General features: G+C 35.9%; 1 protein-coding gene across 1 annotated transcript in view; it reads left to right on the top strand.

The window, feature by feature from the left end:
• The window catches only part of CEP83 (centrosomal protein 83), a 140,843-nt gene that overhangs the window by 78,296 nt on the left and 43,272 nt on the right, over positions 1-19,275 (top strand). Inside the window, exons 6-7 of the mRNA XM_032874230.1 lie at positions 12,754-13,005; positions 15,858-15,989. Coding sequence (XP_032730121.1) covers positions 12,754-13,005; positions 15,858-15,989 — 384 coding nt within the window. The remainder of the gene's footprint in view (positions 1-12,753; positions 13,006-15,857; positions 15,990-19,275) is intronic.

Raw genomic sequence — 19,275 nt, 5'->3', positions numbered from 1 at the left:
CAACACAATATTAAAGAACAAAGTTAGATGACTGACACTGTAGACGTCAGGATTTACTATAAAGCTATTGTAACCAAGTCAGCCATTGGCAAAAGAATAGACAACTAAATCGATAGACCAGAGAGCCTAGAAATAGACTTACACAAATATAGCCATTTGGTCTTTGAAAGAAGAGGAAAGACTAAACGGAGAAAAAGTCTTTTCCACAAATGGTGCTAAAACAACTGGATATGCACATACAAGAAGAAATGAATCTACAAAAAACAATACACCTTTCACAAAAAATTAAAAGTAGAACATAGACCTAAATGTGAAACTTAAAATTATCAAACTCCTAGAAGATAATAGGGGAAAACTTAGATGACCTTGTTTAGCAATGACTTTTTAGATACAACATTAAAAACATGACACACAAAAGAAGTAATTAGTTAGACTTTATTAAAATTTAAAACCTCTGTGAAAGACATTGTAAAGGAAGATATTTACTACAGGCACGTAGGATAAGACTGTTATTTAGGTTATACAAAGAATTATAAAACTTGATGGTAAGAAAACATCCTTACTTATAATTTAAAAATGGGCCAAACACTTGAACAGATATCTCACCAGAGAAGATACACACATGGCAAATCAGAATATGAAAATATGTTCAACATTGTATGTTATTAGAGAATTGCAAATTAAAACAAGATACTAAAACACACATACTGAGAATGGCCAGATCCAAAACACTGGTGATACTAATTGCCAGTGAGGATGTGGAGCAACGCGACTTCCCACCATTAGTGGTGGGAGTGCAAAATGGTACAGCAACTCGAAGAAGACAGTTTGGCAGTTTCTTAGAAAACTGAACCATAATCTTAACCTCACATAATTTACCATAAGATGCAGCTCATACTTCTTGATATTTACTTAAAAGAACTGAGAATTTATTTCTGTACAATTTTGGGCAGTTATTTTTAGCACCTTTATTCCTAATTGCCAAAACTTGACCAGTATGTCCTTCAGTAGGTTAGTAGTTAAGTGAACTGAAAAGACACGGTGGAACCTTTATTGCTTATTACTAAGTGAAAGAAGCCAATCTGGAAAGGCTATATAGTGTAGCATCCCAACAACATGACACATAGGAAAAGGCAGAACTATGGAGACATTAAAGATACCTCTGGTTAGGAGGGATTAGGGGAGAGGGAGGGATGAATAGGTGGAGCACAGAGAATTTTTAGAGTAGTGACTGTTCTGTGTGATACTAAAGCGGTGGGTGCACATCAGGATACATTCATCAGTATCCATAGAATGTACACCAGGAGCGAACCCACATGTGAACTATAGACTTGGTCATAATGATCCATACTATGTTCATGAGTTGTAACAAATCTACACCTCTGGTGTATGATGCCGATAGAGGGCGAGGCTGGGCACATGTGGGAATTCTGTACTTTCTGTGCAGTTTTGATGTAAACCTAAAACTGATCTAAAATATAAAGACTTTTTAAAAATATTAAGATTTTTTAAAATTCCAGTATAATTAATGTACAGTGTTATATTAGTTTTAGGTGTACAGTATAGTGATTGAGCAGTTCTATACATTACTTAGTGCTCATCAGAAGTGTCTCTTAATCCCCTTTACCTTTTTCACCCATTTCCCCTCCCATCTCCCCTCTGATAACCACCAGCTTGTTCTCTATAGTTAAGAATTTTTTTTTGTCTCTCTTTTCTTTGTTCATTTGTTTTGTTTCTTAAGTTCCACATATGAGTGAACTCATAAGGTATTTGTTTTTCTCTGACTTATTTCACTTAGATTAAACCCATTAGATCCATCCAGGTTGCTGCAAATGGCAAAATTTCATTCTTTTTTATGGTTGGGTAATAGTTCATTGTATTTATACATAGCCTATTATCTTTATCCATTCATCTATCAATGGACACTTGGATTGCTTCCATAATTTGGCTGTTGTAAATAATGCTGCAGTAAACATAGGGTTGCATATATCTTTTCAAATTAGCATTTTCATTTTCTTTGGGTAAATACCCAGTAGTGCTATTACTGGATTGTAGGATAATTCTATTTTTAGCTTTTTTGAGGAACCTCCATACTGTTTTCCACAGTGGCTGTACCAGTTTGCATTCCCACTGAAAGTGCAATAAGGTTCCTTTTTTTCTACATCATTGCCAACACTAAGTTCTTGTGTTTTTTTTTTTTATTTTAGCAATTCTGACAGGTGTGAGGTGATATCTCATTGTAGTTTTGATTTTTATTTCCCTAATGATGCGTGATGTTGGGCATCTTTTCATGTGTCTGTTGGCCATCTGTATGTCTTCTTTGGAGAAATACCTGTTCATGCCTTCTACCCATTTTTAATTGAATTATTTGTGGGGTTTTGGAGCTGCGTTGTATATTTTGGATACTTAGCCCTTTATCAGATATGTCATTTGCAAATATTTTCTCCCATTATGTAGGTTGCCTTTTAGTTTTTTTGTTTCCTTAGCTGTGCAGAAGCTTTTATTTTGATGTAGTCCCGATAGTTTATTTTTGCTTTTGTTTCCCTTGCCTTAGGAGACATATCTAGAAAAATGTTGCTATATCCGATGTCAGGGAAATTACTGCTTGTGCTCTCATAGGATTTTTATGATTTCCGGTCTCACGTTTAGGTCTTTAATATAGTTTGAGTTTATTTTTATGTATGGTATAAGAAAGTGGTCCAGTTTCATTCTTTTGCATATAGCTTTCCAGTTTTACCAACACCATTCATTGAAGAGACTCTTTTTCTTATTGCATATTCTTTCTTCCTTTGTTGAAGGTTAATTGATCATATAATCGTGGGTTTATTTCTGGGCTGTCTGTTCTCTTCTCTTGATCTGTGTGTGTTTTTGTGCCAGTACCATCCTATTTTGATTACTATAGCTTTGTAGTATATCTCAAAATCCAGGATTGGGATCTCTTCCATTTTGTTCTTTTTTTTCAGAATTGCTTTGGCTATTTAGGGTTTTTTATGGCTCCATAAAATTTTTAGGATTATTTGTTCTAGTTTGGTGAAAATGCTGTTGATATTAGGATGGGGATTGTGTGAAATCTGCAGGTGGCTATGGGTAGTATCAACATTTTAATATTTGTTCTCCCAATCCATGAGCATGGAATAAAGACTATTTTTTGAAAGTTGACGGGGCATGCAGAGAAGCAGGAGGATTTATTTCTTAATGAAGAAAAAGTCCACAGAACAGATCTGTAAATTACAGAATTAGTAGAGAGAGTCATTAAACCATATAAATATACTCCATAAGCTCAAAAAGTTAAGGGAAATCTTGAACATAATGAGATACATGGAACACATTTTTAAGAAAAGATTCTTGTGATAAAAAATACAGCTAACCCTTGAACAGCATGGGTTGGAACTGCGCAGACCCACTTAAAAGCAGACTTTCTTTTGGATAAATGGAGTACAATACTGTAAATATATTCCTATATTTTCTTAACATTTTTTTCCTCTAGGTTGCTTTATTGTAAAAATACAGTATATATACATATAATATACAAAATATGTCAGTTGACTGTATTATTGGTAAGGTTTCTGGTCAACAGTAGGCTATTATTAGTAGTTAAATTTTGAAGATGGGGGCAAAAGTAATACATGGATTTGTGACTGCACAGGGGGGTTGGTGCCTCAGCCCCTGATTTGTTCAAGGGTCAACCATCTAAGTGGAAAATATACTATAAATGGGTTTAGTCACTGCAGAAGAGAAAATAATGGCTAAATTGAAGATTTTACAGTAGAAATTATCCAAGATATAGAGAGAAAAAGGATAGGAAAAAAATGATTATAACACATAGCAGTAAGTGTCAGATATTTCAAATTCTAAAATGAGAAGGAAAGAACAGAAAAAATATTTGAAGAAATAATGGCTAAATTTTTCAGATTTCATGAAAACTGTAAATCCACAGACCTAAAACTCTCATTGAAACACATGCACAGAAAACACAAAACTACACCAAGGCCACATAGATTCATATTAGTTAAAACTAGTGATAAAGAGTAAATCTTAAAAAGCACCCAGAAGACTTCTGCTCCCAGGAATATTGAGTAGATGTACTTTCCCCTCTTCATCTTAGTAAGGAAAACAAAAAACTCTGGATATTATAGGACAGGAGAGTCCTGTTCTCTCCAGGCAAAGCACTAGGAAAAGAGCAGCCAAATACTGTAGTAAAAACCAGCCTTATTCCAACCTAAACCAGCAAAGGCCATGGGAACACCTAGACTTTCGTCTTCCCCAGGCTGTAATGTGGAGCCCTAATTTTCAGCCCAGATGATTACCAGAGAAGGCAAAGTAGGGAACCAGGATTTTCATTCACACTTGGCAATAACTAGGGCTTCCACCTTCCTGCCATGATGGTGTTGGAGGATGACATCAAAGCCTAGATTTCCATTGCCTCAGTTGTCAATAATGGAGTACTCTCTCCCCTCTCTGCTTGGGTCATGTCAGAGAAGGCCTAGTGCAGAACCAGGATTTTCACTGTTATCCAGCCTTGGAGTGTTAATGGAAGCTACAGCTGATTCTGTGGTGTCAGTGGAGGTCACATATGAAGCAGTGACAAATCATTCCTACCCCTGCCATTTAGGGAGCTCTTTATTTGCCCATTTGGAAGCTGGAACTCCTACTTATGATGTATTATCTGTTTCAGGGGTACAAGTCCATGATTCATCAGTCTTACACAAGTCATAGCACTCCCCATAGCACATCCCCTCCCCAATGTCCATCCCCCAGCCACCTCATCCTTCCGATCCCCCTTCCCTCCAGCAATCCTCAGATTGTTTCCTGAGATTAAGAGTCTCTTATGGTTAGTCTGCTTCTCTCGTTTTGTCTTGTTTCATTTTTCCCTCCCTTCCTCTATGATCCTCCGTCTTGTTTCTCAAATTCCTCATATCTGTGGGATCATACAATAATTGTCTTTCCTGATTGACTTATTTCACTTAGCATAATACCCTCTAGTTCTATCCATGTCATTGCAAATGACAAGATTTCACTTTTTTTTTGATGGCCGCATAATATTTCATTGTGTATATGTGTATACACACACACACACACCCCACATCATCTTTATCCATTCATCTGTTGATGGACTTCTAGGCTTTTTGCATAATTTGGCTATTGTGGACATTGCTGCTATAAACCTTGGGGAGCAGGTGCCCCTTCAGATCACTATATTTGTATCTTTAGGATAAATGCCCAGTAGGGCAATTGTTGGGTTGTAGGGTAGCTCTATTTTCAATTTTTTGAGGAACCTCCATGCTGTTTTCCAGAGTGGCTACACCAGCTTGCATTCCCACCAACAATGTAGGATGGTGGAACTCCTACTTCTACCCAGCATGGTGTCATGAGAAGCCTGTCCCATCCTGGGTGTCCTAGAGCTAAGGTGGGGAATCTGTACTACTACCTCTGCCTGGTAGTAATGAGGTGATGACACCATCCTTTCCCTGGCAGAGCCATGTCCTAAAAAGCCAGCTAAAATAAACTTTAGATAAGATCCAGACTCTCCTAATACAATACCCCAAAAGTTTAAATTTCAGTAGAAAATCAGTTGGCATACTGAGAACCTGGAGGATCTCAAAACTAAAAGACAACCTATGAAATGGGAGAAGATATTTGCAAATGACATATCTGATAAAGAGTTGTGTCGAAAATCTATAGGGAACTTACAAACTCAACACCTAAACAATAAATAGTCCAGCTAAGAAGTGAATAGACATTTTTCCAAAGAAAGCATCCATATGGCATATAGACACATAAAAAGATGCTCAACATCATTCCTCATTAGGGAGGTACAAATCAAAACCACAATGAGATACCACCTCACACCTATCAGAATGGCTAAAATTAACACAAGAAGTAACAGGTGTTGGTTAGGTTGTGGAGAAAGGGGAACCCTCTTGCGCTATTGGTGAGAATGCAAACTGGTACAGTCACTCTGGAAAACAGTATGGAGGTTCCTCAAAAAGTTAACAATAGAACTACCCTGTGACCCAGCGATTGTACTACTAGGTATTTACCTGAAGGACACAAAAATACTGATTTGGAGGGCCACGTGCACTCTGTTGTTAAGATTATCAATAATAGCCAAACTATGGAGAAAGCCCAAATGTCCACTGACGAATGAATGAATAAAGAAGATGTACGGGGTGTGTGTGTGTGTGTGTGTGTAATGGAATATTACCCATCAAAAAGAGTATCTTGCCATTTGCAATGATGTGGTTGGAGCTAGAGTGTATTAGGCTAAGTGAAATAAGTCAGAGAAAGACAATTATCATATGATTTCACTCATGTGGAATTTAAGAAGCAAAACAGATGAACATAGGGGAAGGGGTGAAAAGAGAGATGGGGAAGCAAACCTAAAAGACACTTAACTGTAGAGAACAAACTGAGAGGTGGTGGAAGGAGATGGACGGGGCATGGACTAAATGTGTGATGGGCATTAAGGAGGGCACTTATTGTGATGAGTACCAAGTCTTATATGTAAGTGATGAATCACTAAATTCTATACCTGAAACCAGTTTTACCATACATGTTAACTAGAATTTAAATAAAAATTTGAAGTAAAATTCAAACTAAATGAAAAAAGGCAATAGATGCTAACACTGAGATGACAGTAATATTAGAATTATCTGCCAAAGATTTCAAATCAGCCATGGTAAAAATGTTTTAATATACAATTACAAACATGAAACAAATGGAAAAATTAGAGTTTTAGCAAAGAAATAGTATAAAGAACCAAATAAAAATTTTAGAACCGTAAAATATGTTCACCATTGAACCCCCCCCCCAAGACAGAATGAAAAACAAACCCTCAGTTGTTGGGCTTAACAACAGAAGAGAGGGGTTAGAGGAAAGACTCTGTGAACTTGAAGATAGAACATTAGAAATTATCCAGTCTTAACAAGCTACAGAAAGTGCATTAAAAAAAGAAATGAGCACAGAGAGTCAAAGGTACCTGTGGACCATCTTGAAGGATCTAAGATTTTTGTTTTTGAAAAGAAAAGAGAGGACAGTCTTGAAAAAGTACTTAATGAAATAAAGGCTGAAAACTCCCCATATATGATAGACCCAAACATAGATTCAAGAAGCTAAGTGAATATCAAAATAGGATAAAATGAAAGTAATCTACCTGAGAAACATCATACTCAAATTTATAAAAACTATAGGGAAAAAGATCTTGAAAGCAGTGAGAAGTATGATGCTTATGGGGGAAAACAATTCCAAGACATTTCTCATCAGAAACCATAGAGGCCAGAACAAAGTGCCGTGACATTATTAAATGCTAAAAGGAAAGAAGTATCAACTCCTAATTATCCAGCAAAAATGTCCTTCAGGAATGAAAAGTAAATCAAGATATTCTTAGAATAAGGAAAACTAAGACAATCTCTTATTAATAGTTTCAAAAGAATGGCTGTGGGAAATTCTCTATACAGAAAGAAAACAGTAAAAGAATGAACCTCAAAACATCAAGAAGGCTAAAAGAACACAATCAGAACTCTGGGTGTATACAGTAGATACTCCTTTCCTGAATGACTTTTCTAAATTTTGTTTGATGGTTAAAGCAAACATAATGCTGTCTGATGTAGTTTTAAATGTATATAGTGGAAGTAATTAAGACAATCATAAACAAGGGCAAAAAGATGTAAAAAGAGGTAAAGTTTTTAACTACCACTTGAGCTAGTAAAATGAACCCAGTAGACTGTGACAAGGTATGTATGTATGTATAACATCTAGAGCAGTAACTAAGAAAGCTATACAAAGAGATATACTCAGGACATTATGGGTAAATAAAAATGGAATCCTAAAAAAAATGTTTATGGAGACCATAGGAAGGCAGGAAAAAAAAAATCTTAGAACAGGAAATAGGAAAAGAAATGAAAAACTTAAAACCCTAACATATTCATAGTCATAATAAAGGTAAATGGTACAAATAGAACAAAAGAGATTTGCAGAGTTGATTTTACTAATTTGTTTTTTAAAGATTTTGTTTAGAGAGAGAGAGAGTGAGCAAATGGGGAGAGAGGTAGAGGGAGAGGAAGAGAGTTCCTGACACAGGGCTTGATCCCATGACCATGAGATCATGACCTGAGCCAAAATCAGGAGCTGAACGCTTAATTCACTGAGACACCCAGATGCCCCTGCAATGTTGATTTTATTTATGTTTTTTAAAAGATTTTATTTATTCATTTATTTGTCAGAGAGAGAACACAAGTAAGCAGAGTGGCATGCAGAGGTGGAGAGAGAAGCAGGCTCTCTGCCAAGCAAGGAGCCTGATGTGAAACTCGATCCCAGGACCCTGGGATCATGACCTGAGCCGAAGGCAGTGGCTTAACTGACTGAGCCACCCAGGTGTCCCTGTAGACTTGATTTTAAAAACAAAAGACCCAACTGTCTGCTGTTTATGGAAATCTTCAAATATAATATGTATAGTTAGTAAGTAAAAGGGTAGAAAGAGGTATGTCTTGTAAATATTCAAATATTAGTTAAAAGAAGTGGAAATGGCTATATTAGTAGTGGATAAAGTAGACTTCAGAGCAAAGAAAAGTACCAGAGGTAGAAGATAACATAATGATAAAAAATGTCAGTCCATCATGAGGACAGGAATACTAAATGTGTATGAACCAAACAAAACTGCAAAATATGTGAAGCAAAAACTGATACAACTACAAGGAGAAATATTTAATTATTGTTGGAGATTTGGCACCCATGTTTCAACAATTGATAGAAAAATCAGAAAATCAGGAAGAATCTAGAACCCAACAACACCATTAACCAGAAGAATCTAACCGACATTTATAGAACACTCTACCTAACAAGAGCACCTGAACACATTTTTTTCAAGTGGCTACTGAATATACACCCAAACAGGCTGTATCCTAGGCCAGAAAAAACCTCTACAGATTTAAAAAATTGAGATTATGCAGAGTGAGTTCTCTATCCACAGAAATAGCACTAAATGTATTCATTAGAAAAGAGAAAAATAGATCAAATCCGTAATCTAAGCTCCTACCTAAAGAACCTAGAAAAAGAGGATCAAAATAAACACTAAGAAGAGGGAAGGAAATCAGTGAAGCAAAGAGCTATTCTTTGAAAGGATTAATAAAATTGACAAACCTCCAGCAGGATTGCCAAAAAAGAGGGAAGAGACAGATTGCCTATATCAGGAATAAAACAATATCACCACAGATCTTGCAGACATCAAAAAGGTAATAAGGTAATCTGGTGAACAGCTCTACCCAGATAAGTTTGTCAGACATAACTGAAATGGATCAAAAGGCAAATACTACCGTAACTCACCCCATATAAATCATGTGAATACTATGTAACTATTAAGAAAACTGACTTCATATTGAAAAACTCAGCAAAAGAATGGTGTCACTGGAGAATTCTATGAAGTGTTTAAAGAGGAATGAAAACCAGTTCTGTGCAGTATCTTTCAGAAAATAGAAGAGGAGGGATGTTACCAGGTAGTGAAACTGAACAAAGTGTACACAGAAACGCTTTCAATAATTTTTCACAATTGCATATGAATCTACCATCATCGAAAAATAAGGTTAATTAAAAAAAAAAAAAAGATACGGGTGCCTGGGTGACGGAGTTGGTTAAGTGTCCAACTCTTGGTTTTGGCTCATGATGTGATCTCAAGGTCATGAGATAGAGCCCGTGGTGACCTCCAGCCATAGCTGGAGTCTGCTTGAGTTTCTCTGTCCCTCTTCCTCTGCCCCTCCTGCTTGTGCACATGCTCTCTCTCTCGATCTCTCAAATAAATCTTAAAGGTTAAAAAAAAAAAAGTATTTTCTGCAGGAGAACAAAGTCTGAAAACAGACTTCCTTTTGGAAATAATATAAACTGAAAGTAGAGAAATATCTTTAAAGTATTAAAAACAACAACAACAACAACTTAGGCTGTTTGATTCCAGAGCCTATATTCTTAACCATTTCTCTATGCTGTGTCCTAAAGATAATAAAAGCAGAGATGGATGGAGCAACTGCAAATACCACTTTCTCCTTTTGTGTGCCTGGGGAGTTAGAATGGTACAACCATCCTTTGAAAAGAAGATAACAATTATTCCTAGTTGTGGATTTGTTTCTTATTTCTTTTGTTTCCTTTACTTCAACAATCTTTTAAAAGTAAAATTGTTTAATACATCATATTTCCTGTCAAGTAAGCTTATATTCTAGAAGAGAATAAAGTAAATGTAGAGGTAACTGTAATATAGGCACATTTGGATAAATGTCATAAAATAGAAATTCAGACAAAGCCTTTGGGAAATTGAGAGCAAGGATTGAGAGTACAAACAAACAAGGAACATTGCTTGTGAATCTGATTGAGAGTAGAGGAAGAGGGAGGGGCTGAGGATGTGTCTAAGATCTGTGTCCTGATGACCCGGATGAGAGCAGTGTCATAGTAGTGGTTAAATAGAAGTTCTTGGAATGCACAGATTTTGTGATTGTTTGCTTGTCTGCTTGGTTCTGTAGTGTATCCTTACTACCTAGAACAGTGCTGTGTACATAGCAAGTACTCAGTCAATATTTGTTACATGAATGAGCAAACAAATCGAGAAATCAAAAGGCAGCAATCACCAGATTTTGTAGGAATGCTTTGATAGTGAGCTCTAGTTGGGAGTTATAAATGTAGGATCTAACCCTCACTATGCTGTTAGCCAGCTCTGACCATAGTTTTAGCTACCACTTCGGCTGTCCCACAGATTGCTCTCAAAACTACTGGAGAGAGCAATAATGTAGGAAACATGCTGATCCAGAACATTAGCTGTCTGACCCCATATGTAAAATGAAGAGGACAAGAGAAATGATTGTTAGTAAATGAAATTTTATGTCTAGTGTACTTAGCTCAGCACTTGGTCCATCATACTCAGTAAAGGGCACTGTTGTTTGAACTTGAGTTACACATGGACTCCTAACATAGATGAGCCACCACACCTCTCATATAGCACATTAAGACTGTGTTTGAGTTACCTCATGCAAAAAGCTAAGTGGTATTTTAAAGAGATCCAGCCCAAGACCTTCATTTTAATTGGTGCCACAGTGAAAAAGTAACTTGCACAAAGTTACACCACTAGCTGAAGAAAAGAGAATGTGGAGTGGGGGAAAATGTAGTCAGGGACCAAACCTAAGGCTAATGTTGTCATGTAAAGAATGGCAGGAAAAATAGGAGAGAGACACTCATTAGTTGGGCTTGATACTGACTTTTATAGCTGCCTTCTACAATGTACTTTATTTTCTGGAAAAAATGATATTTGCCTGGTAGATATCTCTACCTGCATTTCCCATTGACATCTTTATTTCAACATGTCTGAAACCAAATTGGAATCAGTGGATGTTAAAACTGAAAGTGATTTTTGAGGGCTTCCAGTCTAAACTCTCATTTTACAGATGAGGAAAATAGATTCTGTGCTGGGTTGGAGGTCTCACCCTTCTTAGATTCATTTATAGCAATGTGAGCTGTCCGTCATCTCTTGGGTCACTTTTGCCTAGGTTGCAGAGCATGGAGTCCTTTTGGCTTAGAGTGATCCTTCTAAGCTCATCCTGGCTAGTTGTTAAGAGCAGTGGCTTTTTCATTTGTTTGTTTTTCTTATTTTTTTCTTCAATCAGCTGAATCCGTTAGTTGAATCATATGAAGAGACCCCATATGTAGAAAGAGACTTAACAAGAGGAGCTGCTCTGATTAGCTGAGATGTGGTGGTGTTTGGGGGGGATCAGGACAGAATGAGTTTTACCGTGATAACTTAGCCCTCTCATTCCTGGAGGTGAGGGTCCTCTGGAGTGCCCCTGAGGTTAGGAAGCAATTTGAAACTAGTGGATTTGGAGGCTTCTGGAATCTGGCAGTGGTGGTTGGCACAAATGAGAAAGTCCTTAGTGTTTTTGCTCATCACATTCCCCTGTGATTTCCACATACCCTGGGGTAATGATTTTTACTTCTTTCTTGAATCTAAGAAGTAAGAATGAGGCCATTAATTCCACTAGGATTTTAATAAACTCCCAGCTATCATTTAAAAACTCTCATCAGTCACATTTGTAGTTATTTACACAGACAAGCAGCTTTTTTGTGAATTAAGTGACTTGGAATAGAGAATTTTTTTAGTATAGATATAGCCCAAGAATTATTGTCACTTGTGGAAAAGCTTAGCATTCAGCATATTTTTTTCAAAGATTTTTAAATTTATTTATTTGACAGAGACAGCAAGAGAGGGAACACAGGCAGGGGGAGTGGGAGAGGGAAAAACAGGCTTCTCATGGAGCAGGGAGCCTGACATGGGGCTTGATCCCAGGACCCTGGGATCATGACCTAAGCCGATGGCAGGAGCTTAATAACTGAGCCACCCAGGTGCCCTATAATCAGCATACTGATCTTGCATAAACCCCTTAATGTTCTGATGAATTATAAAATACTTGACACATTTTTAATTGTTTTTATAGTATTATTTATAATTTTGAATTTTAGTCAGCAACTGATGAAACCCTGTTCTAGACACCATGGGGAGATAGAAAGAAAATAGGCCAAGGTCCTTGCCCTCACATTTGAGTCATGCTGAGTACAGAATGAAGAACGTGATATTTTAGGTTTTTTCCTTTGTACTTGATTTTACCACCTGAGCTTTCTTTTTTATATTGTGTAATTTAAAATTTTAATTTATTGACTTGTAAAGCTTATTCATGACTGAAAATTCAATAGTTTAAGGTTCTGTGCTTTCTTTCAAATTATTATTAGATTGTAAGCCTGGGGAAAGATAAAGAAGAACTACATAATCAACTGCTTAAGTTTGAGCCCTCAGGAGACAGCAAACGAATGGATCATCTTCTTCGAGAGAAATTCCGTTTGTGTCACAAAGTAAAAAGTTTAGAGGCTGAAGTAGCAGAATTAAGGGCTGAAAAAGAGAATTCTGGTGCTCAGGTAGAAAATGTCCAAAGAATTCAGATGCGGCAGTTGGCTGAGATGCAGGCTACAGTCAGATCCCTGGAGGTAAGATTTTAATTGCTTCCCGGTAGAGTATGGCATGCTTTTTTAAAAGTGCAATTGACAAGCCTTTGATTTTTAGAGCATAAATGTATGCTTACCAATCTAATGCTGACGCATTTGTAGAGTCCCAAGAGTATATATTCTTTTTGTAAAGAAGAAAGCTATTGATTCATAAGCAATAGCTATGTTACCACATTTACAAAGGGATTATTTATTCTTTGGGAGTCAAGACATCTAGTTGAAATGAATTAACCCTTGAAATACTGGAAAGTAGAATATGCCAAATTTTTAAAATTTGAATTTCTGAAGAGTAAAGTCCTCTCAAACCAGAAAAACAGTTTCTTCCTAGATAGTTATTTCCTTACGTGGAATTCAAGATATTAAAATCCTAAGTCCTGTATAAATAAAAATACCATACTTTTATATCTTAAGACAGCTTCTTGCCAGAGCAATACAATTCAACTTGGTGCTAATATATATAAGTCTTCAGTGAAATAGTTCTTTGAGTTCATTAGAGAAAGATAAGAACTGGCAGAGGTAGGCTGATACTCCTAAAGGTATTCTCTGAAAATTCTTGGTTTCCATTGTTGGAGAGGAAAAGCTTTTTCTTCATTTGCCTAGGTTCACAGGTTGGAGGTTGTGAATTAAACTGACAAAAGATTAATAAGAGAAAAAATATTTATTCATATATGTGTACAGGAGTTCACAGAATAATGTCGCTCCACGTGGTAGTTAGAATTTGGGGCTTACATACCAGCTTACTAGGGAAAGGGAGGGGGAGAAAGGGCACTTATAGGAACACAAATGACTTTTAGGAAAGACAAACGAGCCTTTAGGAAAATAGATGGGAGATATGACAGTTTTGTGACAATGTGTAGGTGATATCTTATCCTGGTACTGATTTCTCCGTTGATAGGAGTCAATCTTCACTGGCTATGAAACCCCAGGGGAGGGGATTTATAATTCTTTTTGGAGGCTCTGCTTTTCGGCAGCTAAGACTAGTTCAGGGAAGAACCTTTTCCTGTGTCTGTTGATTATCAAAGGCCTTCAGTTCAAAATAATTTTTATGCCACTGTGGCATATTCTGCATCCCTTAACCATCTTGTTTAGGTGTGCTTACTTTTCATAGTTCTTAGTGTCTAAGATGTAATAGATAATACCAGTTTAATTGTTTTAATTTATTTTGAGCAATCCAGAAAGAGAACGAGAGAGCACGTGTGTGTGTTAGAATAGTTGTGAAATGATTAGAGTTGTAGAGAAATTAGTGGGCACCTAGCAAAATATTTATTTATTTATTTGTTGCCAACAAAGTGGGTACAGGGAGCACATTGATATGTTTTGAAGAGTAGAAGTCACCTTTTTATTTTTTGGATGAAGCCTCTGACAGTATTTACTGGTTTCCTGAACTAAAGTTCTATCATTGGACCTTAGACATGAGGCAATTCAGAATGGACTTTTATGTTTCTACCCTTCCATCCTCAATGTATTTATAGTGACAGAATAAGTGGGATGATTGCAATTGAATATAGCATATGATCCCAATGCAAAGCTTTTCATTGAGGTCATTTAGAATGATGATTTTCAGGACAAGTTGAATGATTACAAAAGATGGGAGGTTCATTTGTAACATTTTCAAAAGAGCCTGTAGTTAATTTTATCATTTGTCAGATGAATGAAAAGAAGCATTTCTTTCTTAGATTTTTCTGGCTGTCACTGTGCCCAAAGAGTATCATTTTATATGTGAGGAAAACAGTTTTTTCCTGAATTATTTGTTGAATATACTCTTGTCATATTTAAGATATGTCGGAAATGAGATCTTATAAAACTGTGAAGCTTATTCTTAAATTTCAAAGGTTTTAATTTTAACTATTTTGAGTAGAAATTTATTTTTAAAAAGCATTTAGTTTTCACTTTCTAGAGAAAGAGTACTATGACTGTTATCAACCAGAAATTTTCTTGGCAATTTACAGATTTAAGAATCTTTATGATATGATGGGTTCAAGAGCTGTGGAGCTCTTTGTTCGTACTTCCAGAGTCTCCAGATTAGTTGAGGATTTTGAATTTTTAAATCTCATGTTTTTATTTGTTAATCTACTTTGATTTTCAGATTTTTAGTTCTCACTACTACAAATGAACCCTTTCTTCTACTTTCTATTATACTTTTATATTTCTGTTATGCATTGAAACCCTCCAAAATGTTTGTTTGAATTGTGTCAACAATAAGAGTAAATAGGTTATCAAGTGAGTGCATTAGGTACTCTCTTTCATGAGAGAAGTATATGTTTTATTTTGTTGGTGGCTATCGATATGTCATTTGTCCAGAGACTGTTGTTGCATATTTCCTAGATCAAATATCTTTCATTTGAATTATACCAATTACTTTGAGAAAACTCTTGTTGCTTTGGTGCATGTTAATATTATTGAGGTTTTGAATAATTTGGGGTAGTATGATTATACATATATTAAGTCAAGCAGAGAGAGTCAATTGTCATATGGTTTCACTGACTTGTGGAGCATAGGGAATAACACGGAGGACATGGGGAGATGGAGAAGAGAAGTGAGTTGGGGGAAATTGGAGGGGGAGACAAACCATGAGAGACACTGAGAAACGAACTGGGGTTTTTGGAGGGAAGGGGGATGGAGGGTTGGGTGAGCCGGGTTGTAGGTATTAAGGAGGGCACGTATTGCATGGAGCACTGGGTGAGGTGCATAAACAATGAATTCTGGAACACACACACACACACACACACACACACACACACACACACACTTAATTTAAAAAATAAATAAATAGTGCTTCTTTTTATATAATTATAAAAATTATGAATAAATTTTGAAATATTTTTTAATAAAAGGCTGAAAAACAGTCAGCTAAACTACAGGCTGAACGTTTGGAAAAAGAACTACAATCAAGCACTGAACAAAATACTGTTCTAATCAGTAAATTGCATAAAGCTGAGCGGGAAATAAATACGTTGACCAGTAAAGTAAGTCATCTTGTTGTTTCTACTTCATTTTTTAGAATGCTTGATTCTGCATAAGGACAAATTTTATATTCAAATTGTTTACTTCTCTATATTGAAATCTTTTTTTAATCCTATCATTCTGCCTTCCAAATACATGTAAAATCTAATTTTTTACTACTTTTACTGTGACTACTCTTCTCCAAGCCATGATTTCTCTAGGTTCAATTTTTACAGTAGCCTTCTGACTCTCTACCTATTCAGAGCTCTGCATGATCTGCCTCTCCAGTCTTTCTAGAGCCATCATAGTCCATTTTCCCTCCTGTCTGTCCACTTTGCCCCAGCCTTACTGGCTTTCTTCTCACTCTTACTTCTGTCCTAGGACCTTCGCACTTGCCTGCTGACATGGTCTTCCTTCAGATCCGTATAGTTTGCCTTCTTGCCTCTTTCAGACATCGCATTATCAGAGAGGCCTTCCTTGTCTTCACTTTGTAAAATACCATCTTCCCTCTTCTGCCTCACTGTCCGTCTTCTTTACCAGCTTTATTTTTCTTCATAGCTCTTAACAGCATTTGGTATATTTATATTTGTTTATTTTTTGTCTCTCCTCTTCTCTCCCACCCTTTCCCTTTAATCAAATATAAGCTTTAAGACCAGGGACATTGCTTTTATTACTCCTTGTAGCTCCATCTCCTGCAACAGGCACTCTATAAATACTTGTTAAATGAGTGAATTAATAACAGCAGCATGGTCTACATTTATGTTATTTTTAGTTATTTTTTAAAAAAAGATTTATTTATTAGAGTGTGTGTCAGAAAGAGAGGGCAAGGGGCAGAGGAAGAGAGAGAATCTCAAGCAGCCTCCCCACTGAGCATTGAGCCTGACATGGGGCTTGATCCCAGGACCCAAAGATCATGATCTGAGCTGAAATCAAGAGCCATCCACTTAACCAACCAAGCCACCCAGGTGCTCCTATGTTATTTTTAAAAGAATATATATAATGGTTTGCATGTCTTTTATATATCAGGTTTTCTCAGGAACTTACAGTTTTTCCCCTCACATGCTTTATGTATAAGGAATCTGATAACCAGAAATAGAGCAATGATGAAAGTATTTTTTAGAAGACTGCAGTAAATAACAATATCATATCATCTCTGGAGTTAAGACAGACTAGATTCAAATTCCATTTCTTTTTCTTACTAGCTGTATGAACTTGAGCAATTTACTTTCTCCCTGAAAATTTTAGTGTTTTTCTTTATAATGCAAGACTAATATATACCTTATAGATTATGGCAAAATTAAATGCAATATTATGCACAAAGCACTTTGCATAAGGTCTAGTAGATAATTACCCAAATATTATTAATAGCTATTATTAATGTTAGTACTTGGGAGCATCTTCAAGATCTTGGAAATAACTGTGGTTTCCGAATCAGTGAAATCAATTATTTTTCATCAGAGCAGAGTTATGTAAAATTACCTTGAAAAACAAAAGAGGTCCCAGACCAGAAGGAACTTACTGTAGCCTAGTAGAAGTGAACTTATCTAAAGGAGTAATGTAGTCATCATAAATGACTTGGCCAAGGAATTACTTGAGAGAACTTAGGCAGTGTTCATAACAGAGAGAAGTGAGAGTTTTAGTAGAATCTAAGTATTCTGTCCCATTGAAGAGATAATTCTTATTGTGGGAAGGAATTCATCAATCTGTTTTAAATGGTGGGCATGAAACTATCAATTCATTTCATTCCATTTGTTCTGATTGTATGATCACCAAACAACTTTCTGTTACTTAATTTCCCATGTAATTTTGTCTACAGGGAGAGAATGCACACTGGTCCTTCAGACTTAGAGTGTTCTGTTTTTCATTATAGTTTTTTTCTCACAGCTCTGATTTTATAAACCAGTCTTTATAAACTTTATTAATGTGAGTCCAGCCTTGAGAGTGGTGATTTCTGTGTCCAAAAGGCCATAAGCCATAATACTACATGTGTTAGATGCCACCCTTGGGAAATAGTCTACCCAGTTTTTTCCATGGCAAACACATACTCTTATGTTTGCAGATTCTGTCTCTAGTGACATTTACAATTTTTGTTTGAGTTTTTATACTTTACAGTTTACGAAGTGGTTTTGTAGCCAGTGTCAGACATGGCTGACACTAGAAAGAATATGTGAAAATTAGGCAAGAAGATTTTTAATTGTTGAAATAGTTTAATTCAGGTGTTTTCTAGGCTAGCTTATATGTTGAGACTAAGATATATTTAGAAATTAAAAACTGTCATTTTGGAGGGGGTAATGAAGTACAATAGGAAAGTTCATGGACTTTGAATCAGATAAATCTGTCTTTTGATCCTGACTCATTCATCTCACTCATTACCTGTGTGACTTCTAATTTGCTTAACTTTTAAGTGGGAACAATGCCTTTCTCTTACAAGATTTTTCTAAGATTAAAGATGGTATTGAATGCAGTAGATAGTAGCCTATGATGAAAATAATAGCAACAGTTTTACACTAGTGATATCCTTAAATGAGAAAAAGATATACATAAAGAACATGGAACTTTGAGCCCATGACAAATTCCATTCCTCATTATATAAATCTGTAGAACTGTAAGCAAGTTTCCTCATAGATGAAATGAAACATCATTCTGGCTCATCCCTAGGAACTCATCCAGCCTACTAAGATTGTAAAATAAATTAATAATTTAATTGCTTCCTGATTAACCTAAGTAGATTTTTTTATACATCCAAATGTATACATATTGAGATAGAGTTCCTATAATGGTAGAGTATACAAAGAAATAGAGTATACAAAGAAGTAAATTCAGGAATTTCTGCCATGCCTTTTTTCCAATTCTGATATTGCTAAGAGTTGCCTAATTTTAAGGGCACACTTGTGTTTTTTGCATATAAATGGCATATTAAAAACCATCCTTCAGCTTTAGACAAACCAAGTTTTCATTTGGAATCATGCATATAAAAAGATTCATTGGAAGGATAAATTTTAAAATGATATTTCAAACATGATTGTCACAGTTTTCTTTGCAACTTGAGATTTTCATCAATATTTTGCAACTCTAGCAAATGGTTGTTTGCAATGCAAAGGAGCACCTGGGGTGTATTTGTCTAAGTTATTCAAATTTTGTAAATGTTTGTTAGGTTTTTGAACAGAATTATGTCAGTGTGATTCAGTGTTTTGTATTAAAAAGTATTGCCAATGATGGCCTGAAAATGGTGACCTTGAAGGTACTTTACATTCAATGAGATAAATTCTGGTTACCTCGGGAAGTGTTTGATCTTTAAAACTCTAATAA

This window comes from Lontra canadensis, unplaced genomic scaffold, assembly GCF_010015895.1.
Source record: "Lontra canadensis isolate GAN:19392208 unplaced genomic scaffold, GSC_riverotter_1.0 scaffold52, whole genome shotgun sequence".
NCBI classification, from domain to species: Eukaryota; Metazoa; Chordata; class Mammalia; order Carnivora; family Mustelidae; genus Lontra; species Lontra canadensis.
Note: the sequence above shows the minus strand (reverse complement) of the source record. Positions and strands in the feature narration are given on the sequence as shown.